We start from the raw sequence: 27,504 nt of genomic DNA, 5'->3' as shown, positions 1-27,504 counted from the left end.
GAGTTTATTCTTACCTTCCTACTCTGCCACAAGTCAAAGGCTTTGTTTCAATAAGCCTGTCAAATTTGGGGGATATGGTCCAAACCCCACCTTTATTTTTTTTTCCTCCATTTATTTATGTAATCACATCACATCCTGATCCCTGCCCCCTCCCTCCTCTCCTCCCAGTCCCATCCCTACCCCCTCCTCCCATTCTCCCCTCTCCTTCCTCCCAGAGAAAGGGAGGCCCCCAGTTGGTACCAATCCACCCTGGCATCTCAGTACTAAGCACATCCTCTTCCCTGATCTTAGGTACCACATGTTGTCAATTTCTGATTGTCAAAGACAGAGTATCCCATTTACAGCTCTTTGAAATACTAAACTTCCTTTTTAAATGGTACCTGTATGAGTGACTTCCCTTTATGAGATGTTTGTGCACCATAAGCATGCTTGGTGACTGAAGAGGTCAGAAGAAGCTGTCAGATCCCTTGAACTGGAGTTAGCAATGTTTGTAAACCACCATGTTGGTGCTGGGAATTGAACCTAGGCCCTCGAGGAGGAGGAGGGGAAGAGGAGAAGGAGAAAGAGAAGAAGAAAAGATGATGAAGAGGGAGAGAGGAAGAAGAAAGGAGTGTGAGAAGAGGAGGAGGAAAAGGAGAAAAAACGGAGGAGGAAGGAGGACAGGGAGGAGGAGAAGAACTACTTACCCATTTCTTGATTTCCTTCAGCAGGGGACCTCTGACCTCTGACCTCTGCTCTAGTGGCTGCCACCTCATCTTATAGAGCAAGAAAAGCAAAAAGTAAAAGATAATTTAATTGTTCCAACTTCCTAAACAAAACTAAGATTTGTTACAGAAGAGGTTAGTGTCCAACTTATTTAAAGACAAAGATCAGTCGTCTCACCAAAAATGCAAGCCAGAACTACAGCAGCAGCAAAGGGCACTAACACCTCAGGTGTTAACAAAGCACTTGCCCAACATTGAAAACTTGCTGGTTGTTGTTGTTTTGCTTTTTACATTTGGCTGTGGGGTAGGGATAGAGGCTCCTCTTGTTTGAAGATCAGAGAACAGCTTGCAGAAGTCAATTTCCTCCTCCTGCCATGCAGGTTCCAGGGGTTGAACTCAGGTCTTCAAAAGCTTGTTTTTTTCCATCTTTTGTTTCAGAGTCAAGGGCTCACTGTGTAGCCTTAGCTAGCCTAGAACTTGCTGCATAGACCAGGCTGGCCTTGAACTCAAAGAAATCCTGGTGCCTCTGCCTCCCTAGTGCTGGGTTAAAGGCGTTCACCACCATGTTTAATGTGTGTTTGAAATGTGTGTTCCAGAGAAGGCTGTTTTTACACTTAATGCTTGCTATATGGTAATATGAAGTGTGCTTTCCACGATCCCCCGGAAGTTATTTTGAGCAGTTATTTGAAAGCAGTTACCAAAAAGGGATGCAGTTTGTTCTGAGCATTCTACAGAGTCAAGCGGATATGTCGCAAACAGCTTTGGGGGTACATTTCTTTACTGCTTTGAAGCCTGCGGGCCGTCGCAAGCTCGCAATTTCTGATACAGCGCTTAATGTTTGTGTCCGTATATGTACAGTGCAGAGCATCTGATTGGAATGAGCCCTTGATTTCTGTCTGGTCTGGGAAGAAGGGAACACAAACTGGGGTGTCGGCTCTCCAGATTCCAATAAGATGCATCAATGTAAGCAGCGAAGTGACACGAGGTGGGGGGAGGGGCGGGGGGGAGGTGAGTGGGGGACCACAAAGATCAGCAGGTGGAGAGCTAAAGTTTTATTTGGTGACAAATGATGTTACAAGGCTCCCTCTAAGCTAGGAAAGCCGGTGGGGGGAGAGAAAAGAGGAGTAAGTGTGGGATCACAAAACGAAAATAGCGCGCATCCGAAGTCAATTAAAATAAAAGACGCCACGGGCGAGTGAGTCATAAGCACGAGTTGTTAGGAGGTGGAATTGAGAGATCAAGCCACACTGCTTAAAACGTCACATGATCTTCCCCTGGCCCCGTTTTTTCATAAAACAGAGTGGGTCGTCGCAGGAGGCTGACACTGTGGCTGTTGGTAGATGGGACTAGGGCGTGAGAGAGTCGAGCCCTGACTGCTGGGAGTCAGCATGGAAAGTCTCTTCGGGGTCCTGGGATTACTGTTGCTGACTGCAGGACTGCCGCTCCAAGAGGCCAAACGTGAGTCCCCCACCTCACTCTCTCTCTCTGGGTCTGCAGGAAGCAGGGTCTGTTCCGAAAGCTGGGACTGTGTTCTTTGCCTGGGGCTCAGAGAGAGCAAAAGCCACGAGGCAACTGGGAGCCATTTCCACTCTAGCCAGACTGTGGCCAGAAGTGGGAGGACAACAGCCTGTACCCCCCCCCAGACCCCCCAGAATAAAGCAAGTATCCTAAACTACCCTTATCTGCTTCCCACTCAAAGGGAGGAGCTCTTACACTAAGCTATGGCTAACTTTGCGGAACTCCCCCACCGCACCCTCTGCACACCACAGGAAGTGCTGCCGCTGCAGTGGGAATTCTGGGGGGGGGGGTGAGGGGGGAAGAGCTGGCTCCACCCTGGGAGAGCAAATAAGGCAAGGGTCCTGCTAACAACACTGCCCAGTGAGTGGCAGCGCTGGGCACCCTGGTCTAGCATCTTTGTGTGCAGCCGGGATAGAGGCGTGCTCCAGCACGCCCACTTATCCCCGCCAGAGTGTGGCTGTCCGGTTCTTAGCAGAGGCAGTGAGCAGTGGGAAGGAAAAAAGCCACTCCACCTCACTTCCAGGGGCTGGGGACCAGCCGGGAGCAGCACCAGCCCTGAGTGTGACTGCCTCCCTGGTAACCCCAGGTAGCCCAGGTAACCCCACCTCCACCTCGGCCTGGGGCAGTTCTAGAGAAGCCCGGCACCTCATCTCCCCTGCCTCCTCTAGTCCAAACCAGGTCCTCTCTTAGGTCATCCTGGCTGAGGTGGATCCCAGGCTAGGCAAGAGTGGAGCCGCTGGGGTTCCTGCACCAGGGGACTGCTGCCAGGAAAGTGGATAAGCAGCCCAGCCTCATCACAACTCCGCCCCAAAGCTCAAAGTCAGGGGATGTCCCAGACTCCACTTCTTCCCCCTGAGACTATGATTGTGGGTTTGGACTTCAAACACTGACAGCAGCCAGGCAGGTGTCAGGCAGAAGGGCCCACTTCGTGTCTAGGTGTGGTGCCTTCAGAGACACCTTTGTAATTGTCCAGTTTCCCCAGATGAGGAATCCTGGCCATGGAGAGACCAGGAATTCACCTGGGTCACACGGGCAGCAGGCAAAAGACAAAGCATGTCTTCTCACCGGCTGCCCTTCCTGCCAGGGTTGGGGTAGGACAGAATTGAGTTCGTGCCAGCCGCTAGCTGAACCATGTGTGTGTTAGCTACACTAAATTTCCTTTTCATTATTTGCAAAAGCAGTCTATAGAGTCTTTGGAGATCAGCTAGCAAAGGTGGTTGGCCATGGCATTTCTTTCTTTCTTTTTCTTTCTTTCTTCCTTTCTTTCTTTTTTTAATCAATTTATTTTATGTGCACTGGCATTTTGCCTGCATGTATGTCTGTGTGAAGGTATCAGGTTTTGGAGTTACAGACAGTTGTGAGCTGTCATGTAGATGCTGGGAATTGAACCAGGGTCCTCTGGAAGAGCAGTCAGCTATGTTAACCACTAAGCCATCTCTCCAGCCCCCCCAGTGGCATTTCTTAGGGACAGATCTGCAGCCCCCAGTGGCATTATAGACAGATCTGCACACCTCCACCCGTTCCCCGGGTACCTCCTGTGGACAGACTATATAATAGCCTGGAGGAATAGGAAGAATGGAAAAAGCAAGCAAAGTCCTCTCACCAAAACCCCACGGTTTGGGGGGTCAGTAAAACAGTAGCCAAAGCTAGGCTAAGCGACTCATGCCTTTAATCTCAGCACTTGGGAAGCAGAGGCAGGTGGATCTCTGTGAGTTCAAAGTCAGCCTAGATTACATAGTGAGTTCTAGGACAGCCTGAGCTAATTAGTGAGACGCTGCCATGAAAGGAAGAGGAGGAGGAGGAGGAGGAGGAGGAGGAGGAGGAGGAGGAGAAGAAGAAGAAGAAGAAGAAGAAGAAGAAGAAGAAGAAGAAGAAGAAGAAGAAGAAGAAGAAAACAGTAGCCAGAAATTGAACGGGGTCTTTCAGTAGACATTCTTGGGCTCATCTCTAACTGGACTAAACTTTACAGACACAATGAGCTAGCCTGTAGGAGCTAGCGATCCTGACCATAGTGTAATGAGACAGGAAAGGTGCTGGCAGAGCAAGTAGGCATCAGGGAGCTGTAGTGATGTAACCACCTACAGGGTTACCTCCACTCCACCCCTGTGCCCCACCCCTCCTGAAAGTTTGCTTGTCATTGGGCTAATCTAATTTTAAGTTGAACTTCTATGTTTTATGGTAATCGTACACTCACGTAAAATTGAAAGAAAGAATTCTGACAGATCCCAATACAACCCATACCCAGTTTGCCCAATGGCAAAATTAGACAAGAACACAACCAAGACCAGGCATGAGGTGACGCACGCCTGTAATCCCAGCACTGTAGGAGGCAGAGGCAGGTGGATCTCTGTGAGTTCGAGGCCAGCCTGGTCTACAAAGTGAGTCCAGGACAGACAGGGCTACACAGAGAAACCCTGTCTAGAAAGAAGAAGGAGGAGGAGGAGAAGGAGGAGAAGAAGAAGAAAAGAACGCTGTCAAGATCCTGACAGGGAAACAGTCAAAATACAGAACACCTCCGTTGCTGCCACAACAATCCCATGCCTTTCTGGAGCCAAATACCCTCCTCTGTCCACCTCCAGTCCCTGGCCATTTGATCAATATTATTTCCAGAATGTCACACAACGGGATTTTACAGTATGAACTTTAGGCGTTGGCTTGGGCTTACCTTTAGTGTGATTCCCTGGACACTTGTTGACATGGCTGCACCAATAGGTTGTTCCTTTTTCTCTCTGAGGAGTAGCCCCATGGTCACGATGTGCCACTTTAACCCCTCACCCACTGAAGGACAGCAGAGTTATTCCAAGCTATTCCAAGTGAGATGCTATGACTTCTTATGTCCGTTTCTCTGGGGTGCACACTAAAGAGCACAATTAAGACAAGTTATGCAGTGGCTAAGTGCACCTTGAGCCTCACTAGAGTTTAGCAGACTGGCTGCAGCTTTTCAAAGTTCCTGTCAGCAGCATGTGGCGACCCAGTTTTTCTAGGTCCTGTCCCTTGCTGGGCGGTAGCACTACTTTTCACTTTGGTGGTAGTGCCGTGCTAGGTCTGCAGGGGCGTCATCAGCGGTGCTCTGTGCCCCATGTCTACCCATCCTCTGTAGTGTCCACTCGTGTCTTTCCCCATTCCCAAACTTGAATTGCTTTTTCTATTGGTGGAAGTGTGGTGTGCTGCGCTCTCCTTTGCTTCCTCCCACGGGGTACCACAGAGCACAAGTTTCTTTCTTGAATAAGGTCTAAAACATCAGTTTTTTTCCTTTTATAGGTTATGCTTTTGGTGTTAATGTAAGAATGCTTCTCTGGTCCTAAATCCTGGTGTTTTCTTCTCTGCTTCCTGCTTTTTAAAATGTATCTTTTCTCTATTGGGTTATTTTTCTTTTTAAACCCTTTTTTAAAAATGTTTTTTTTTTAATGGGGGCGTTGCCTGAAGAAGCCACAAGAGGGCGCCAGATCTCCTGGAGCTCGAGCGTTTGCAAGCTCACTCACTGACCTGGCTGCTAAAACCTGAGCTCCAGTCCTGGGCAAGTGCTGCTGGCACTCTTAACTATACCAGACATCTCTCCAGCTCAGAAGGGCTCCGGTGTGAGCTCTGGCCAGGCCGACTGAGCAGGCCTACTCCTGGCTTCTCTGTTCTTCCGCTGCTCCCTGTATTTTTCTTTGACTTCTGAAATTCACAAGCAGAGGAGCAATCTGTTGGGGGGGGGGGGGGACACGCATATTTTGGTTGGCTGGTTTGGTTTTGTTTATCACTGTGTTCTTTGTTTTTCTGATGATCTTGGAGTTCAAACCCAGGGCACTTGCTAGGCAAGCACTGTACTGCTGGGTCACACCCCAGCCTGATCTGTGCTTTGATTGCTCTGGGGAAACACTCCACCAGACCCTGAAACATTGGGTAAAGCTCGTTTGGAGTGGAGGGCAACTCCCTTTTTGCGCTGGATTCAGGATGGAAGGATCCTGCTGGATCCCCTCTCTCTAGCCCTAGATGCGTTCGTCTCTAAAGTGAGTTTGAACGGAAGCAGCTTAATTCTTTCCACAAACCTTGAGCATGAACTTCCGGGTACGAGCATTTGCTTGCCAAACATTAATGCCTGTTCCAGTGGGACCAGCCCTGAGACTTATTTGGGGCTGTCTGATTCGCAAGCCTGGATCACGCAGCCTGTTTTCGTCAAGGACCATGCACCGTGTTCCCCTAATTCGGTGCTGCTTTCCACTGCTCCTGCCTCCCTGTTGAGAAAGGAACGGAAAGATGAGAGATGGTTCAGTGGCTACATTGCCTGCCTGGTGGGCACACATCTGAATTCTGTATGTAGCATCTACCAAAAAAGCAGAGCACACACAAAAACAGGACATACACCTGACTCAGCGGAAAGAAGATAGAGACAGGTAGATCCACAAGGCTGGGTGACCAGCCAGTCTATTCTAATTGGCGATCTATGAAAGACCATGTCTCAAAAAGAGGTAGACAGTATTCCTGAGATGGACACACACATACACACACACACACACACACCAAATTGGGCACAAATACAGCTCAGTTTGCCTAACATGCGAACATTTGCCTAAAATGCGACAGGCCCAGAATTCTAAGTGTCCTGCACTATCACTGTGCCCCACGTAAGAGATAACATCTTGAATAGAAGAATAGTGCGCACATTCTGCATGGTTTCTCTGAGTACCCACTACACGCCACACTTCATGGTATTCCTTCCAGCATCTAAGACGTGAAAACAGTTTCTGGACTCCAAGAGCTCATGGCCAGGACGTGGGCTCATTTAAACTGGTGGGAGAAGAGTTGCAGACAGTGCGTGGTTAGGGGCTGCCTTAGGTCGCAGCAGTTAAGCTTTGAGCTGGAATAAAATAGCCTAAGATTCCTGTTATCGCATACATCCAGCCCAGAGATGACTCTATGACGTCATCTAGGCAGTGTTGTTTCTTACCCGCATTCTAACCTGACATCACTCAGATCTGTGTCTTCATAGTTGAGCATGTCTGTGATGGCCAAACACCATGGTGGTACAAGGCCACTTCTCGCATCGGTTCTGAAGAGACAGTGCTCAGGGTTAGTGTTCATGTGTCTCTTTTGTAAAGGAAGAACATTTGCCAGAAGCCCGAGCCTTTGGGCTTGTGATTGGCTACAGATCAGGATCTGTTACCAAGGAGAGATAAGAGACAAGTACGCAGGCAATGGCTGCAGGGTAAGAATCGACTGATCAGCTGCCATATTCAAAGTGCACAGACCACATGGAACAGCGAGGTTTTTCAGGCAAGACTCAAAACAAACAAGACAAAACAAAACTAAAAAAAAACTGTCAATTTAAGATCATGAAGAATTTTCAAAGAAGTATAATAAGCTTCAGTGAAACCATTCAAAACAAAGAGATATAATTAATAATTCAGTGGTGAATATAAAACAAAATCCAGTTATAATCCCCCAAACTACAAGAGAAGGTGTATTTGGTACATGCCTATTATCTCAGCCCTTGAGAGGCAGAGGCAGGAAGATCAGGATCTCAGGGTCATCCTAGACGGTATTGTAAGTTTGAGAGCAAACTGGACAACGTAAGACTCTGTTTCAAAAAATAAATAAGTAAATAGGAGGCCGGGAGGAAAAGACAAGATGGATAGAAACAAGATGGGAGGCTCAAATCCAGAATGTCTGTCATTGCTTCATATGTAAATTATCTCAGTACTTCAGGTAAAAGCTCCAGATTTTCAGATTTGAATTATAGATACACAGCCAACTCTGTGCTGTCCACACACGGCCCACACTAAATATGAATACGTGCAAGTTAGAAGCAAAAGAATGAGGGCTGGACAGACGGCTCAGAGGTCCAGTTCCGCACACCCACGTGGCAGCTCACACCCATCCGTAACTCCAGTTTCAGGGGTTCCAATGCCCTCTTTGGAATCCAGTGGGCACACTGTGAACATGGTTCTCTGACATAGATGCAGACAAAACACCTACACACATAAAATAAAAATAAAGAAGTTTTTTAAGTAAAACAATGGGAAAAGCCATATATATGTATATATGTGTATATATATGTGTATATGCATATATATATATATATACACAGTAACAGAGTAGTCTTTAGAGCAAAGAATATTTTCAAGGATAAAGAAAGTTAATTACTAATAAGGAAATACCAATTCAATCAAGAAAGCAATAATTCTAAATGCAGGTAATACCTAAGAACAGATTTTAAAATGCATTTAAAAAGAGATAGGACTTGGAAAAGAAATAGGTACAACCCTAACCCAAATAATATATTTTTTAAACATTCTATGTATCAAATATAGACTATTCAAGGGCTTCATTTGAGTGGAGGATGTTTGGTTTTGAAACACAGGGTCTTTCTGTGGGCCAGACTAGCCTTCGGCTCATTGCAGTCCTCCTCCTGCCTCAGCCTCCTGGGTCGAGGTATGGCGCAAATGCCTTACTCCACAAATATACACGGAATAATCACCAAGATGTACAGGTAGATTTCATCATGGAATGCCCCACGCTAACACAGACGTCTGTCGGCATCCAGGGAGCACTCTCAAGCCTTGCATTCCTTTAGACCACAGGGTGAAACGGCTGAGATAAGACGCAGATCTAAGTGAAGAAAACGCCATCCAAGTTTCCCTTTGGATACTATTACCAAACCTCACTATTTGGAGACTATGTATCAAGAGACTAAGTAAAGTAAGTGGCCTTTAATCCCAGCCACTCAGGAAGCAGAGGCAGTCAGATCTATGCAAGCGGGAAGCCAACCTGGCCTACAGAGTGGGTCCCAGGACAGCAGGGGCCATGTAGTAAGATGCTATCTCAAAAATAAGCAATTGACGGTTTGTTTTTGTTTTTGTTTTTTGTTGTTGTTGTTTTTTTAGTTTTCTAAAAACAGTTCAAGTAGACTTATCTTATTCATTCTTAAATTTACTTATTTATTTGTGCTGGTTGCGGGGAGGGCGGGGTCTTGTGGTAATGTTTGGAGGTCAGTAGACAGGTCTCTGAATATTTGCTATTTGCTATTTGCTCTCCTTCTCCCGTGTGTGTTCCAGTTGTCAGTCTTGGTGGCAAGCAACCTCACCTGCTGAGACGCCTCACCAGCCTCAGTAGACATTTTCAGGGGAGGGGGCACAGGGTCTCATTATTTAGTTCTGGCTGGCCTGGAAATCACTATGTAGGCCAGGCTAGACACAAGCTCACAGGGATCCGCCTTCCCCTGCCTCCTGGGTGCTGGGACATTTTAGTGCACCAATGTGCTGGGTCAGACCTCTTTTTAAGCACCTTTATTCACTTGGTGTGTTGTATGTTACGCGTGGTGCTTCCCAATGATGGAGAATGAGAGGCGCCATAGGCCTTTGTCAGAGACGTGAATAACTAAATATTTTGTTTTCCAACCGCTAATATAGGTTTCCGTGACGTGCTGGGCCATGAGCAGTACCCAGGTCACCTGAGGGAGCACCACCAACTGCGAGGCTGGTCTTCCGATGAAAACGAATGGAACGAAAACCTGTACCCAGTGTGGAAGAGGGGAGAGAGCAGGTGGAGGAACTCCTGGGAAGGTAAGTCGAAAGTTCTGCTCCCTCAGCCACAGCCATCCTACGTCAGCAAGATGGCAGCCTTGGATGCCCCACCCGGGGGCAGGCTCCTGGGAGTGACGGACCGTATCTAGGTCCAAAATGAGCAGCCCCCCCGACTTGGCAGACATCCCTCCCTCCCCGCCAAATCACCTGGGCTTTTAGACATTCCCAAAATTTTGGAATATGTTAGAGAAGAGCCAGATTCGACCTCAAGCCTGTTAACTACCGTGGTGCAGGTACCCTCAGAAAAGCCGAGACGTGACCTGATTGATCATCCATGAAGGGAATCATCCCACACAGGCCAGAGGCCAAGTCCTCCGTCCGGTCAACTGGTTTTAAGATTGCAGTCTAGAGCCGGGCATGGTGGTGCACGCCTTTAACCCCAGCACTCGGGAGGCAGAGGCAGGTGGATCGCTGTGAGTTTGAGGCCAGCCTGGTCTACAAAGCGAGTCCAGGACAGCCAAGGCTACACACAGAGAGAGACCCTGTCTCAAAAACAAAAAACAAAAACAAGATTAAAGTCTACAGGCTTTCAACAATTTAAAAAAAAATCAAATTTTTAAAAATGTGTATTGATGTTTTTCCAGGCATATATCTGTGTACCACATATGTGCCTGGGGCCCAAGGAGGCCATTAAAGGGCATAGCTCCCTTGGAAATGAAGTTACAAATGGTCGTGAGCTGTCATGTGGGTCCTCAGGGTTGAGCCTAGGTCCTCTGGAAAAGCAGCCAGTGTTCTTAACCATGGAGCCATCTCTCTAGCCCCCTTTGTTCTTGTCTCCAGTGAATACTTTTTTTTTTTTAACCATGATTAGAAAATCTTTTAACTGTAGCCAGACATACACGCCTGTAATCCCAGTACCTGCAGAGGCAGAGGTAGGCAGATCTCTGGGGATTCGAGGCCAGCCTGGTCTACAGAGCAAGTCTAGGACAGCAAGGGCTACACAGAGAAACCCTGTCTTGAAAAAAACAAACAAACAAACAACAAATCCGTTAACTACTCTGGCTTGCTTTTCCTTTGATGCTATACTGTGGAAGCTAAAGTCGGCCTCCAGGAGACAGATTGAACCCACTGTGGAGAGGCGCATGGTCGCGTGGTCTTTACCAGTGGACACCGCTTTACTGGACACTTCTGGTGAAAGGCTTTCCAGGGGGAATGAGCTCCACTCTTTCTTGCCCTAGGAGGCCGTGTGCAAGCAATCCTGACCAGCGACTCCCCAGCTCTGGTGGGCTCCAATATCACATTTGTGGCAAGCCTGGTGTTCCCCAGATGCCGGAAGGAAGACGCCAACTGCAATGTCATCTATGAGAGGAACTGCAGAGATGGTAAGAAGGCCAAACGCTGCTCCTGGAGGCCTGCCCACCATTCTAACCTTCTAACACAGGGGCTGTCACCGCCCCTTGTCACCCTCCCCCTCAGGATGACACCAACATTAGCCTAGTCTCCTTAGGCAAACTGGTAACTCTCTGCTCCTTGGAGCCTGTTTTGGGTTTTGGAAGGGGGAGGTCAGTATTCACCTCCTTTTTAATTAGCCTGTATTCGCTGTACAAAATTCTTTTCCTAGTGCACATCACGGACTTTGATCGTGTCACCTCCAGTTCCCCCATCCTGTTCCTCTTTCCTCCCTGGTTCTAGCTCTTCCCAAGTATCCCCCCTATAAGCTATACTATCAGAGGGGATCATCTCCGTGAACGAGCCCTGGCCGGGAGTGTGTAGGGCCCTGGGTTCTAGCCCTAGCCCTACTTGAGAATTCAAACACCTAAACCTACAGTGTCACACCCACCTTGTTCTTTGGGTCCACTGTCTATGCTCAGTCTCTCGTTTCATTATCTGAAACTAATTATTTTATTACACACACACACACACACACACACACACACACACACACACACACACGGCCCATCTGAGAGGGTGTACTAACTTTCCTTTCCATTGACAAGTGTGTTAGGTAAATGGTGCTCTGCTGGCACTAACACTGTGTGTGCACACTCTGGTTTTGATTTGCTCTCAGAGATACACTTGTCCATGTTAAAAGAGCAGAAATACATCAGAAAAAATTATTTTGTGATAACTGTACACTCTCAAAAACTCAATAATCGCTGAGATTACTCAGACCCTGGTGCAGCTACTCCAGCTTGGTGAGTAAGCTGTACTGTTTAGAATTCTGTAAATCTATTGATGTGTGAATCCTCCTTAATTTTCATCTCCTTTTGAGAAAAGTATGGACAGGGGTTAATATTAATCTAGTGTTAAGTATTTAATATTTTCTCTCCCTCTCCCTCCTACCTCTCACATCAACCTGTATAGCCCAGGCTAGCCTAATCTCATGATCCTCCTGCCTCTGTCTCCAGAGTGTTAAGATTACAGGTGTGTGTTACTATGCCCAACATCTTATTTAAAAAGCAAAAACTGACACTCAGGAGGCAGAGGCAGGTAGATCGCTATGAGTTTGAGGCCAGCCTAGTCTACAAAGCAAGTGCAGGACAACCAAGGCTATACAGACAAACCCTGTCTCGAAAAAACAAAACAAAAAAACAAAACCTGCTTCTGACCAGGGTGATAACACATGCTGATAATTCCAACCCTTGGGAGATTGACTCAGGGAAATTCAAGTTTGAGACTAGCCTGGACTACATAGCAAGTGCCAGGTGAGTCTGAATCGTCTTTTATTTTGGGGGGTCTTGGGAGAGGCAAGACAGGATTTTTCTGTGTAGCCCTAGCTGTCCTGAAACATACTCTGTAGACCAGTCCTGCCTTGAACTCAGAGATGTGCCTGCCTCTGCTTCCCCAGTGCTGAGATTAAAGGCATGCACCACCACACCTGGCTTAGGACACCTTAAGTATAACAGAAAATGAGGAAGAACTCAAAGGCCAATGGAGTTATGTCAAAAGTATGTAACAGCTAGCTCAAAGGGCTCTTGGTCGTATTTGGGAAACTTTAAGAAAAAACAAAAAACAAAAAAACGACTAGTAGCCAAATAAGGAAACTCTTCCAGGGGGCTAGAGAGATGGCTCAGAGGTTAAGAGCACTGACTGCTCTTCAGAGGTCGTGAGTTCAACTCCCAGCAACCACATGGTGGCTCACAACCATCTATAATGTGATCTGATGCCCACTTCAGCACTGTATACGTAATAATAAATAAATCTTTAAAAGAAAAAAAAGAAGAAACTCTTTCAGACCACAGGCCCAGGCACTGTTCTAGACGACAGACAATGAAATGGAAAGCACAACACATCTGCAGGGGTTGATGCGTTCCCTTAGGTTCGATAAGGATACATTTTTCTATGTCTGTTTCTCTTGAGCTATCTCTGTGTCTGTCTTGGTCCCTTACAGCCTCGCGTAGAAGGTGATCCTCTTTTTAGGATTTATTTTTACTCCTATGTGTAGGAGTACATACTGCCTATGTGTAGATGTCTGTGGTTTTGTGTGGAAGTGCCCTCAGAGGCCAGCAGAGAGTGATAAACCCCGCTACCCCCCACCCCGAAGTGAAGAACAGGCTGTTGTGCTTGGAGAGGAATCTGTTTATCTGAATCAGGAGACAAAGAGCCTGGATGGGCCAGCCAGATGCAGTGCGCAAGCCTGGCTGGGGTGGGCGTGGCCACAGCCGTCCTCTGCTGAACACTGAGGGCTGTGATATCAATGAGGGGACAAAAAGAAGCTGAGGACCAAGTGTGCTACACTAGAAGAGGAACAAGTCCTGTAAGTTGCTCTGAATAGCACTGAGATTCAGAGACTCAACAGGAAGATACTTGTGTTAATTAAAACCTCCAGGAGGAAGTTTCCTGGAAATTGATACTTTATTGACACACAGCATGTACCCAGGAAAGCGACCCAGTCTTCTGCATGCAATGGGCGAATGCTGAGCATTACAATGTTAGCCCTGTAGCAGCTTTGACGATGGTTCTCAGAGACTGAAGTGTCTGCGTGCTGAGCGTTGGGCATTTGGAAGCCAGAAAACTGACTCTACTTATTTGTTTCTCTGTTAGATGTGGGGTTGACTTCTGACCCGTATCTCTACAACTGGACAGCAGGGGCAGAGGACGGCGACTGGGAAGGTGGCACTAGCCAAAGCCAACACCTCACATTCCCCGACGGGAAGCCCTTCCCTCGCCCTCATGGATGGAAGAAATGGAACTTTGTCTACATCTTTCACACACATGGTTTGGTTTTTACAAACACCTGGCTTTTTACGGTTCTCTCATATTTTAACCTTTCTTTCCATATTCTCCATTTCATATTCCATATTTCCATATTCGCCATTGGTTCCTCTTCCTTGGGTGGACGAGTGAGGGGAAAATGAAATCCTGGTTCCCCTCGCCAAGTTCACAGGACACCACAGAAATAGCATGAAAAAGAAAGGACTAAAGGCTGGGCGTGGTGGTGGCACACGCCTTTAATCCCAGCACTTGGGAGGCAGAGGCACGCGGATCGCTGTGAGTTCGAGGCCAGCCTGGTCTACAAAGTGAGTCCAGGACAGCCAAGACTACACAGAGAAATCCTGTCTCAAAAAAAAAAAAACAAAAACAAAAACAAAAAAAACAAAGAAAGAAAAAAGGAATGGATTCAGCTGTTTCTTAAACAACGTCCAGAGACTAGTCTAACAATTCTACGAAAACTTATATTTATTTATTCATGAGTTTGTTAGTGTTCTCAAGTGAATTAGTGAAAGTTAAAGAGGCATGCGCTCTGTGGGAGCACAGCATTTGGAACTGTAGAAGAACACAAACAAGATATAAAAATCCCTCACAAATAACATTGGAATTATCGCTGCTGAGAGATGGTGTTCTCAGTATGCATATTCCTTGTTTAAGATATTAATGGGTACACGTTTTTATTTTGTTGACACGGCATTCGACTGTGTTATTTTAAATTCCTTATACTGACTGGCTTGCCGCTTCTGTGTGTCCAGCACCTCCGAGTTTCAGGGCTGGCTGCAGAGGGAAGCAATGGCACCAATGTGTCAGTAGAGGTGCTACAGTCCGTTTGCGTCTGTGGTCCACTGTTGCTCTTTCATGTCTTGCTGGGTTTAGGTACAAGGCCATCTACAAAGCGGAAGTCCAGTCTTCCAGAAAAACCTAAACAGAGCCACGGTCCTCTACTTACACCAACTGCGTCTGAGTTGTTACAAAAATATGAAAGATTTGTGACTGGGGAACTTTTTAGAACTCTCCCAGGCATGTCACCATGACATTAAGTGGGGTTTCCTAGGGGAAGAATATTTGTTTCCCATGCAAACCATTTTTATATATTTTATTAATTTATTCATATTACATCTCAATGGTTATCCCATCCCTTGTCTCTTCCCATTCCTCCCTCCCTCCCAGTTTCCCCTTACTCCCCTCCCCTATGACTGTGACTAAGGGGGACCTCCTTCCTCTGTATATGCTCATAGGGTATCAAGTCTCTTCTTGGTAGCCTGCTATCCTTCCTCTGAGTGCCACCAGGCCTCCCCATCCAGGGGATGTGGTCAAAAATGGGGCACCAGAGTTCGTGTGAAAGTCAGACCCCACTCTCCACTCAACTGTGGAGAATGTCCTGTCCATTGGCTGGATCTGGGTCGGGGTTCGAAGTTTACTGTATGTGTTGTCCTTGGCTGGTGCCAAACCATTTAAACTTAATAAAGTGTCCATCTGTAAATTAGGAACTAATTGTGTTGTCCCCCTAAAGAGCACTTTCACTTTAACCAGCTGTGCGAGGAACCTGCACACAGCTGTAGAGTTGCTTCGCCCGGCTTTGCATAGAGGCCAGCACCGTCTCCCTCTCTGAAGTTCTCCTCAGAGCAGCCTTTAACTAGCCTTTCAGAAACAACTCTGTCTAATGGTCATGTGATGTCACCAATAACTAGAAATGTCCATCCTTCCGCAGGTCAGTATTTCCAAAGACTGGGTCGGTGTTCCGCACGGGTCTCCTTAAACACAGTCAACTTGACAGTCGGCCCTCATGTCATGGAAGTAACTGTGTTTCGAAGACACGGCCGGGCGTACACTCCCATCTCACAGGTGAAAGACGTGTACGTGATAACAGGTGCGTGGTATGAACTCGGCATGAGTGGAGAGCGAGGCATTTAGTCCTTTTGGCATCAGCAGATTAGGAAAGAATACGAGCACCTAGTGTTCTAAGTTAGGATAAGACTCCCGTGGACTCCAGTAGAGCTTAAGGATTTAATTCTGTGGTACCCCAGCTGTTAGCCAGCTGGGACAGTCTAATGCTTGCATGTGAGGAGGTCTTGTTTTAATCTACAGGCAGAAATCATCACTACGGGCTTACCCCCTCCCCCCCAACCCCCACCCCCCCACACACAGTCTAGCAGCCATGTGTTTCTTTCCTCTCTTGTGTTGCCTCTTCTAGATCAGATCCCTATATTTGTGACCATGTCCCAGAAGAATGACCGGAACTCATCTGACAAAACCTTCCTCAGAGACCTGCCCATTGTCTTCGATGTCCTCATTCATGATCCCAGCCACTTCCTCAATGACTCTGCCATTTCCTACAAGTGGAACTTTGGGGACAACACTGGCCTCTTTGTCTCCAACAATAACACTTTGAATCACACGTATGTGCTCAATGGAACCTTCAACTTGAACCTCACCGTGCAAGCTGCAGTGCCCTGGCCATGCCCCTCACCTTCACCTGCACCTACGCCTTCACCTGAGCCTTCACCTACGCCTTCACCTGCACCTGAGCCTTCACCTGCGCCTTCATCTGCACCTTCACCTGCGCCTTCCTCAAAGCCTTCACCTGCGCCTTCACCTGAGCCTTCACCTAAGCCTTCATCAAAGCCTTCACCCACGCCTTCACCTGAGCCTTCACCTGCGCCTTCACCTACACCCTCATTGCCAACACCCAGCCCCTCTTTAAGTGAGTACTTTCTGAGTGACGTGGTGGTGGTGGTCGTCGTTATCTCCGTTATTCCATAACTTAGTGATCAGCTAGAGACACTATGTAGCCCTGCTGGCCTTGAATTTAATATGTAAGCTAGGCTGGCCTTGAACCTATCGATTTCCCTAGTACTGTTCAGTTTTCATTGCCCATTTTTATTCCTTTATAGACTGTTTTAAATTGTAAAATAATTAATTCACACTTCTTAGTAAAAATTCAAACACACCACACATAAGCCTAGCATAAAAAGGGAAAGTCCCCATGTGGTCTCTTCCCAAATTCATCCTGACACTGTGGCTGTGTTCCTGTCTAGATCATTTTGTATTCGTTTACAAACATTCTATATGCTGTGTCATTTTTTATTTTATGTAAATGGGTTCAAGAAACATGCTTTGTTCTGTGGTTTGCCTCTCCTCACTAAGCTTTAGGTTACTGTGCACAGAAATCGGTCCCACCTGACCAGGTGCCAGAGGGTCATAGGGTCACAAGGTCACAGGGTCACAAGGTCATTGGGTCACAAGGTCACTGGGTCACAGGGTCATGTACTAACAAAAGCCGCACAGGCTTGTCGGTAAGCAACTAAGCAATCCCAAGTCCAGTTACAAATGTGGCAGTACTGGGTAAGTACTGGGTAAGAAGCCTCATCTTAGTAGGACTCTAAACCCCCTCCCTCCCTGCACTCCTCCCTCATCCTCCCTTACCCCAGGGAAGAGGAGACATCTATGTAGCCCACGCTAGCTTCAAACTCAGTCTTATCATCAAGGGTGATGACCCCATGATCCTCCAGCCTTCACCTTCCGACTGCTGGGACTACAGGAGTGCTCCACAACCCCTGGGAACCAAGCACAGGGCTTTTCAACTGCTGGGCCAGTACTCTACCAATTGAACTGCATTTCTAAGAACCAATGTCTTTATCTGCAAGAATGAATAATCTTCCTTATAAACAGAAAGAGCAGCTGTAAATTCTAAATAAACTATAGCTGCCTTTGGTGTCTATAAATCTGGCTAATTTACTTAATTGGGGCTTTTAAAATTACATATTTATAAAACCAGGCTTGTTTTCTTAGAAGCTGTGTCATGCCATGTATCAAAAATATCTCTAAAGCCAATATCAAAAGGCATTTTAATTTGCTGCTATTGCTTTTCTGAGTCTAGCTGTAAAGCAAAAGCCAGTACCCTTCTGCACTCAGTTTTACTGAGAAGAGGCCTGTCTTTATGAAAAAGTGCTCTTTCAACCATAATCAATTTAGAATGGCTGAAAACAGCTGGGGTGGGGGAGGGCTAAGTAACAGGGCCTGAAGTGATCACAGACATTAGTCATAACTTTTTACATTTGTGTGTGTGAGAGTGAGTGTGTATGTGTGTGTGTGAGAGAGAGAGACAGACAGACAGACAGAGACAGAGAGTGTGTGTGTGTGTGTGTGTGTGTGTGTGTGAGAGAGAGAGAGAGAGAGAGAGAGAGAGAGAGACAGACAGACAGACAGACAGACAGACAGACAGAGACAGACAGACAGAGAGAGAGACAAAGAGAGAGAGGGGAGGTCACCTCACCACACCAGTCTGTCGGGTGGGGGGCCCAGGTAAATGCCAAGAGTCTTTCTCTATGGCTTTTAACCTAACATTTTGAGACAGGGTCCCTTGCCCAACCTGGAGTTTGCTGTTTCAGCTGGGCTGACTGGCCAAGGAGCCACCTAGGATCTATCTATCTCCACCCAGCCCAGGGCTGTGCTGCCAGGTGGTTAAGCATGACTTTTAAAAGGATTTTCTCCTAAAGAGCATTTCCAGGTATACAGGCCATATAAATGGGCTTGTATTCTTTTGACAAATTTTTATCTATTATTATTATTATTATTATTATTATTATTATTATTATTATTATTAGTGATGGTGGTGGTAATGGTGTGGATGTGTCTGTGTGAGTGTATATGTGTGAGTGTGTGTGTCTGTGTGTGCGTGTGTGTGCACATGCGTGCACAGGTATAGGGGATTGATTCTCTCCTTCCACATGGGATCCAGGATTGCCAGGTTCACACAACAAAGTTCTGTATTCACCGAGCCATCTCACTGGCCCAACATGTATTATTGAACATTATTGTTTGACAAACATATAGTCGCCCTCTGTTTTGGCAAGTAGCTTCAGGATAAGATTCAGCTAAACTCAGAAGTCAGGGTCAGCAGAGATGCAGCTAAGAAGCAGAGTACAGGCCTGGGTTCCATTCTCTGCCCTGCAGTAAATAAGCAAGCACCAGCTTGAAGGCCTGGCTCAAAAATCAATGACTAGCCAAGCGCAAACAACCAAAGGTCTGAAGGAACTGTGGCCGTGCTGAAGAGGGCCCTGGGCAGCTGAGGGAGATCATGACACTGGGGAGTGTGTGCTATTTCTCTACTAAAGAATTGTTTCTTTATCTGGTTGCCCTTGTTCATTTTCCAGACAGCCTTTGTGAGACAGGGGCTGATCCGTGTGGCAGTACGTATAGTGTATCAAGTATTCATCACCACACGTGTTCATAGCCAGCACCTCTCTGAGCATCATTTTCTGGGGAGCAGGGAGTTAGGTACTGAGTTTTTCCCATCTGCCCTTTAAGGTCTTCATTTCTCTCCACTGAGCCTTTAGCACATCTTGACATCACAGATCCAACATCTGCAGAATCCCAGGCGCATCTGCCTAAGTATTCTACCTAAAGCAGGATCACGGGCTTTCATCGTCTTTTTCCTAAAGAAGTTTTACTTTAAAATACAATAGAGTTGCGGGTGTCCACTCACGTTGACGATTAGATTCTGCTCCTCCGGAACTTTAAGAAAAGGGATCCTATGGCTCTCAGGGGGAAACGAGGATTCTTTTTGTTTGCTTGTTTATGTTGTGTTTGTTTGGGGGTTTTTTTTTTTTTGTTTTTGTTTTTCCGAGATGGTTTCTCTGTGAAGCCTTGGCAGTCCTGGACTCGCTCTGTAGACCAGGTTGGCCTTGAACTCACAGACATCCACCTTACCTGCCTCTGCCTCCCGAGTGCTGAGAGTGTGCTGCCGCCACACTCAGCTGGGCTTTATAACGGTAAAGCTATACCACATGTTTTAAATTGTAGTGGGTGAAACATTAGGTTTCTTTGCTCAATTAGATTCACAGCTGACTTGGTCGCCTCCTTAGGTTGCACACAGCACACAGAGCTCAATGGCAGGTGTCTTCCCCAATTGTCCTCGATGAACCCGCAGCTTTCTGATTCAGCTAGACCTGCCGCACGAGAAGCAGGGCTCTGGGTTTAACTGACCTGTGATAGTTTCCGTTTGTTGCTTGTAGGTTAGTGGGTTGGCTGGTGTCTTAGTTGCTCTTCAGTGCTGTGTGATAAAACACCATGACCAAGGCAACTTATAGAAGAAAGGGCTTGTTTGGGGCATCACAGTTTCAGAAGGATAGGTGTCAGCTTTATGTTGTCGATGGGCAAACAGAGCCAAAGACGTGGAATGATGCATGAGCGAACAAGGCCAGACCACCTGCATCCAGGTGAAAGGGAACTTCTCTCCTGTGGCCTGTTCATACACTCTAACGGGGCTTCCACTTTTCATTTGCATCCTAAATTAAAAAAAAAAAAAAAAAAAAAAAGAACATCTGGGGTTGTGCTTTGAGCTCGGATTGTGGCTTGGCAGTAATGTGCTTGCCTGGTGTGGGCAATAGGGCCTGGTCCCCGTGGGCTACTCTGCCTGAAAGATCACCATAGTTATTATACGTAGATGATGCAGAGAGAGCCGGGGGGAGGAGGGGTCACTATATAAAAAATAAACAGAGAGGCAGGGTCTGTGGTACGCGGCTGGATCAAGGAAGCAGAGTAGCTAACCTCAGGAGGAGCTGTCTCTGTAGGGGAGCAGTCTTGAAGCTGTAAACATCTGAGGGGTAAAAGCTATGATGGTGGGCATTTTCCACACACACCACTGCTCACGCTCGGACCCCTGAAGAAGGCTTCCCCATCTCTCTGGGCCTCTCGTTGGGGGAAGGCTTTGCATTTCTCGTGCATTCGAGGCTTTGGGGGTCCTTGCTATGGCCATGCTATGTCAACAGCACATCTTCACTCAGGACTTCACTCACTCGGGACTTCCTCTTAATTTATAGAATTAAATGGCCATACTGCCTGCAGCTCTTGCATCTATAATAATGTACACATTTCCGTTACACAAATTTTCTACCTAAATCGAAAAGCTCTAGGGTTGTTTTGTTTTGTTTTGTGTGTTTGTTTGTTTAATGCTTGTTTTGGTTTGGGTTGGGTTCAGTTGGGTGTTTTGGGTTTTGGTCCTGGCTGTCCTAGAAACGTAGGATGTAGACTAGGTTGGTCTTGAACTCACAGAGGTCCTCCTACCCTTGCTTCTGGGATTAAAGTTATGCGCCACCATACCTGGCTTCTTGATGCTCTTTAAAGAGAAGATGGAGCTTGGAGCAGATGGCACCTAAGGCGTGCTGGCACTTGGGAACTAGAAGTAATGAGACCCAGAGTCAAGGACAGCCTAGGCTATAGAGCAAGTTTAGGCTAGCCTGGGCTACATGAGTCCCTGTCTGGAAAAGATATAAACAAGCACTAAGACAAAAAAAATAATAAAGAACAGAGGGGCAAGTGGTTGTTGTTGTTATTGTACAATATTCTCTTCGTTACATTCTTAGTCCCTATTTGTTTTAAACTGTTATTACTCAAACTTTCTAGTGCCTACTGGTTACAACTCCATGAAGCTGAGTGGCATTTCCAATGAAAACTGCTGGATAAACAGATATGGTTACTTCAGAGCCACCATCACAATTGTAGGTAAGGCTGAAGACCAGTGGGGAAGGATGCCAGAGTCTACACGGCCACCCATACGCTCTGCCAACTCTAGAAGGGTAGAGATAAAGGACCAGGGTCTCTTGTCCTATCCAAGGCAATGCAGTCCTGGAAGGCAGCATCTCCTAGTTTCCATGCCTCACTCACTCACCTGCCTGCCCTATGCTTTCTGCTAGGAAGTCATCCCCTGGGCAGCCAGCAGGCTAAGGATCCTGGGCTTGGAGCCTATGTGAGCATCCAGGACTCTCAAAGGATGGGAGAAAAGAAAACCAGCATGGAGTGCCCATGCTTTTCTACCTGTAAAAGGGAGGGGGCAAGCAGGGTACCACACAGGGATGCATACTTCAGGTACTGCACCAAGGTCCTTGGCAAAGAAAAGAGGGGGGACCACAGCCCAGCCTGGCATTCACGTCCCTGGAGAAGGAGTTAGAAGCTTGATCTGTACACCATTTCTGGGGGCAGAATCAGCCACCTGTGACCCAGGAGTTGGTCACCCTGTGAGCACGGGTACAGCATCTGCCCAGTCATTTTTTGTTTCCTCACCCGTCTCTCCCAGAAAGGGAGTGCTACTTTCTAACACACACCAGGCTCCAGAAAAAATGAACGTGGGTGGGCGGAACAGTTAGTTCCATGTGACTGCACGGATGTGAAGGCAAAACTCTGAGGATAAATTCCCATATTTGTGGGTTTCTGCTTGGCAAGAATGTGTCCCATTTGTTAAGGGACACGTCTTAGTTCATTAAGTTTCTGTAATAGGGCACATAGTCCTGGGGGGCTTATAAACAACCAGGTTTCGTGGCTTGCTGTCCTCGAGGGTGGAGGTCAGATCTAATGTCTGACAAGAAGTGCTCCCTGGTTCACAGAAGGCCACCCCCTTGCCATGTCCTCCCTGGGGTCTCTCTATTAGGACACCGATTACATCTTCAGCAGAGGCTTTGCTCCCTCACACCATAACTTAGCCGGGATCTCAGTACAGGAATCAGTCTATGGCAGAAGGGTTTCCTTTGCTTTCTGACATATTTTGACATTTCTCCGTGGTGGCTGTTCTGCTAGAGGGTATCCTAGAAGTCATCGTCATCCAGGTAGCAGAGGTCCCAATGCCTATGCCACAGCCTGACAACTCCCTGCTGGACTTCACTGTGACCTGCAAAGGGGCGTAAGTACAGGGCCACACCAGAGGAAGGGCCAAGGAAGGACCCCAAGTCTGAATGAAGGGCCTGACCCCTTTTGAAGGTGATTCAGAATCCTACACATTAGAGCTCTGATGAGCTTGGTGTGGGAGAGAGGATACAGGGATGTAATCCCAGGGATCAAGAGGCTGAGGAGGTCAGCAGAGCACGGCTGCATAGTGAGCCTGTCCCTCAAAAGAAAAGTTAAAGAGGGGCCAGGGTAGAAGGCATCCTAGCACACACAAAGCCCGGTTGCTGGATCCAATCACTACATAGAACAGGGCATGGGGTACATGCCTGTCCTCACAGCACTCTAAAGGTTGAGGGTGGGCAATCTGGAGTTTAAGGAGTTTAGCTACATAGTGAGTTTGATCAAACCTGGGTACATGAGGCCCTGTCTTTTATAAAGAGCGAGGAGGTGGCGAGGAGAAAAGCAGAGGGCCCTGTTTAAAACTGTTATTACAGAGGCATGTGTAGTGTCTTATGCCTACAATCCTAGCACTCAAGAAGCTGAGGCAGGAGGATCACCACGGGCTCCAGGCCAACCATATGAAACCCGGTTTCAAAACCAGCAATACCCCTCAGTAGCATCAATGTCACCCGAACCCCATAACATTGCATTCCTCTCTCTCTCTCTCTCTCTCTCTCATGGGATCTGTGACCCTCAACTTTCTCCCATGTCACAGCACCCCCATGGAAGTCTGTACGATCATCTCCGACCCCACCTGCCAGACCTCCCAGAACAGGGTCTGCAGCCCGGTGGCTGTGGATGAGTTGTGCCTGCTGTCCGTCAGAAGAGCCTTCAATGGGTCCGGCACGTACTGTGTGAACTTCACTCTGGGAGATGACACAAGCCTGGCTCTCGCCAGCACCCTGATCTCTATCCCCAGCAAAGGTGAGGTTTGGGTTATAACTTTATGAACATTTCCTACTGCAAAAGTATACACCCAGTATTAAAGCCCGCAAAGGCCTCACTAGCAATGTTTATCTCATGGCAAGGTTCTTTGAACTCTTGTTAATAAGGATACACAAAGAGACTCTGTCTCGAAAAGAAAAAAAAAAAAAAAAAAAAAAAGACTGGCATTAATCTGGACAATGATGGTGCATATCTTTAATGCCAGCACTCAGGAGGCAGAGTTCGAGGCCAGCCTGGTCTGCATCATGAGTCCCAGGCAGCCAGAGCTACACAATAAGACCCTGTCTCAAACCAAACAAACAAACAAAGCATGAGAGCCTTTCAGCACCTAGGGCCCAACAGCTCAGCAGTGTCATAAGAGGACGTCACCAGGCTGTGACAATTGTCCTGAGTTCTTACCACAGTATTCCGCGGATGGCCACTTATTCTCAACCCACAGCCTATAGATTGCTTAATGGGGAAGGTCGCCTAATGCCCAGAGTGCTGTAAGCAAGTGTCTTCCTCAGGAGGTCCCTTCCTTGGCTGGTCAATGGCATCACCAGCAGATGTCCGCCAAAGGAATGGATTGCAACTCACGTGGCTTTTCCTTCTGCTTTAAAGGCCCCGCCTTCTCTCTGAGATCTGTGAATGGTGCCCTGATCGCTGTAGGCTGCCTAGCCGTGCTTGTCACCATGGTCACCATCCTGCTGCTGCACAAGTAAGTTTCCGGTTTTAACCCTTTACACATATATAGCAGAGAGTCAAAAGCAAATAGCACTCTTCTGTATGAGCGTGCATGCCAGTTTCTTTTTTTTTCCTTCGAAATGTTTTGTGTATGAGGGGAAAAAAACACATATGTTGAACCATGAATGCCAAACTCGGACCTATTAATTTTACTGTGGTTTCGGGTTTGTTCGTTTTAATCCTGAAAGCGCCACCAGATGCCGGGACTTGACAGAATTGTGTCTTTGTAATGTTTAACAAAATCTCAAAGTGAGCGCTTCTCGCTTAGAGAGAAAAGAGCTATGCTCCCCTAACATGCTAGTCTGTCGCTCGCCACAGACAGCGATGAATGGAAGTAGCTCTTTTGCACCTGTCATGAAAAATACTGTAGAAAGAAATTTAGCTCACCTGAAGACATTTTTTAAAGTCCTGTCCTACACACTGTTTCCAGAAAACATAAGGAGTACCAGCCAATAGGAAACTGCCCCAGGAACATGGCCAAAGGCAAAGGCCTGGGTGTTTTCCTCAGCCACGCAAAGGCCCCATTCTTCCGGGGAAACCAGGAGAAAGATCCGCTGCTCCGGGACAAGGTGGGAACACTCTAAAGGTGGGAACACTCTAAAGGTGGGAACACTCTAAGTCCTCAGCCTTATTTCTGACCAAGAGCCCACTCTCCTGTGCGCAGAAGTATGTGACTGGTCACTCCTGCTTCTTAAGGACTATTGTATAATACATATCATGGTTTAGGGATTTTAGTTAAATGGCATTTTCGAGAAGGGATGAGATGACCAGTTGGGTTGGGGTTTTTACACTGTTAGTATGATGGGCACACTGTGTCTGAAGAGAGAGGGGGAAGTCTGGGAGAGGAGACTGCATGCTTCCCAGCTTTCCACATTACCATGAGCAGGAGCCCAGCTAGTCCTGAGCTGAAGGCCATGCCCCATCTAACTGTATCCCAGCTCACTGAATGTGCCTGAGCTCCCAACAGATGAGGGGCCCGAGCTTTTTGTATGGTGTCTGTGTACATGTTATACTCATTAAAAAGACAGTCTGCTAAGCTGGTGTGGTTATTGTATTGGGGTGAAAACTTTCCCTGTGTAGTCGAATGAAGTCCTCGTTCATTCGTTTTTCCGTGAACATTTATTTGGTGCTTTTCGTAGACCAACCAAGATGTCAGGACTAGGGCGGTGCACTCCGAGTGGGTACTCTTTTGTGCATGCTAGTGCACACACGTGGAATCATGTGCTCTGGTTTTCTCAGGGAGGCCACTTCTTTTCCTACCAGTCTCTGTGTTTAAATTATACAGGAAATAATCAATGAGGATCCTACCTCTGTTTGTAACTAAAATCCTTTGCTTTATGTTAGACATGACACTCTTTTTTTCCTCTTTTTCCTGAAAAAGATAAAGTGGGGAAGGGATGAGCCCTTGGTGGTGATATTATTTTTCTAAAGTCTTATTTGCTCTTCAACTTCATTTATAATTTTAGCACATAAAAAAGTCCTTTAGTGCCACCCCCAAGAACCAATGATAATCTCATAAATTTTTCAGATTGATTTTATGTGTATGGGTGTTCTGTCTTCATGTATGTATGAGCACATGTGTGCCTGGGTCTATGGAAGTCAGAGGATGGTGATATGGAACCTGAGCTAAAGGTTGTTTGTGAGCCACCATGTGGGTGCTGGGATCCTAGCCTGGGTTCTCTGTAAGAGGGGTCTTAACCTCTGAGCCATCTCTCCAGCCCCAATATTTTCTATTTTAAGAGCTGGGTATCATGACTCATGCCTTTAATCCCAGTACTTGAAAGGTGCCAGAGGACCAGGAGTTCAAGGCCAGCCTCACCTACACAGTGAATTTGAAGCCAGTCAGTTACATGGAACGCTGTCTCGAAAAATGTAGTGTGTGTGTGTGTGTGTGTGTGTGTGTGTGTGTGTGTGTGTGTGTGTGTTAATTTAAAGTTTAATTTATAAATGTGTATAATCAAACCTTTATAAAAAGAAGAGTTTGGGGCCAGAGTGTAGCACAGCTGTAGAGTCCCTGCCTAGTATGTACAAAGGCCCTTGGTTCTATTTCCAACACAGAAAAAAATTTAATTAAATAAGGCAGGGCTTGTTTTGTTTTGTTTTGTTTTGTTTTGTTTTTTTGGTTTTTTGTTTTTTTTTTTTTTTTTTTGGTTTTTTGTTTTTTTTTTTTTAATGAAGAAGAGGCTTTTTGTCTTTGATTCTTCACAGCCAACACCATATTGGAAATAAGTGTCTAGTTTACAAGTTGGCAAACTTTTTTAATGACGTTTGCAAACAGCTTTTGTGGATACATAGTTTCTGTCGGTTCCTCGGCTACACCGCTGTAGGATGAGAACAGTCAGAGACGGTGCAGAAATGAATGAGCACAGTTACCTTCCAGCAAAAACCTATTTCAAAAGCCTGTGGTGGCCGCATTTGACCCAAGAGACATTGTCCTATACCAGCAAAGACTTAACAGTAGCCAAGTGCAGTCTGAGAAGTCCAGATTGGCATCTACCTTGACAGAGATTGGAAGCAGCCCCGAACAATTGTTTGTTTGTTTGTTTGTTTGTTTTCTGAACAATAGTTTAAGGACAACTGGATAAATCTGACTACACCCTCAAATACTAGATGGTTTTGCAGAATAACTTAATTTTGAGGCACCGTGGTACTTTTAACCCTTACATGGTCTGGAAACAAAGAGAAGCTTTTTGTTTAGAAATTGTCTCCAAAAAAATGCAAAAATTGGGTAAGTGGACCAGCCTGGGTTTGGGCATGTACCATGTCTCTTTGGCAAGCTCTCCAGTGACATGGCACAGTACACACCAAATGAAAAGCTATGGCTGCAGCAGCTACAGGAGCTGAGGAGGCAGTGACTGAAAGACCTGAGGCCCTGTTGCCCCAAGCAGGGTGCGGCCCCTGGAGAGATTCTGGATGGGCCCTGTGGAAGAAGGTGATCTTTAAGGTACACGGTCCAGTCTCTTTGCTGTTTTTCGCTTACTTACACTCTCTGGTTTACTCACTATCACATCAAATAAAATGTGGCTACAAAACCATATGCCATTGTTGACAAGAAGCTCAGACTATTCTCGGGTGAGAAACTTTGGGAGGCTGGAAAAGTAATTCCACCAATAAAAGATTTTCCTGATCAACCTCATTGGCGATCGCTTAAAAATTTGCAACACGTGTGTAACAGCCTAAGCGTGTTCCTAAAGTGCTGTGTTTACTGAATCCATTTCCTGGAAATGTAACTA

General features: G+C 46.7%; 1 protein-coding gene across 2 annotated transcripts; it reads left to right on the top strand.

Moving 5' to 3' along the window:
• The first annotated feature begins 1,933 nt into the window (after window positions 1-1,933).
• Gpnmb (glycoprotein nmb) lies at window positions 1,934-25,098 on the top strand. 2 transcript variants are annotated; one of them, XM_051152419.1, is made up of 12 exons: window positions 1,934-2,162; window positions 9,617-9,769; window positions 10,969-11,112; window positions 13,775-13,948; window positions 15,654-15,812; window positions 16,137-16,420; window positions 16,544-16,646; window positions 21,350-21,448; window positions 22,517-22,619; window positions 23,319-23,527; window positions 24,149-24,245; window positions 24,702-25,098. In XM_051152419.1, the coding sequence occupies exons 1-12, from the start codon at window positions 2,093-2,095 to the stop codon at window positions 24,853-24,855; spliced, it is 1,749 nt and encodes a 582-aa protein (XP_051008376.1). In that variant the 5' UTR covers window positions 1,934-2,092; the 3' UTR covers window positions 24,856-25,098. The 2 variants fall into 2 exon arrangements, with proteins under 2 accessions (XP_051008376.1, XP_051008377.1); XM_051152420.1 differs by lacking the exon at window positions 16,544-16,646 and having other exon boundaries at window positions 16,137-16,462; window positions 21,310-21,448.
• Window positions 25,099-27,504: the final 2,406 nt, after the last annotated feature.

This window comes from Acomys russatus, chromosome 10 (genome assembly GCF_903995435.1).
Source record: "Acomys russatus chromosome 10, mAcoRus1.1, whole genome shotgun sequence".
NCBI lineage: Eukaryota > Metazoa > Chordata > Mammalia > Rodentia > Muridae > Acomys > Acomys russatus.
This window is presented reverse-complemented; position numbering and strand designations above follow the sequence as displayed.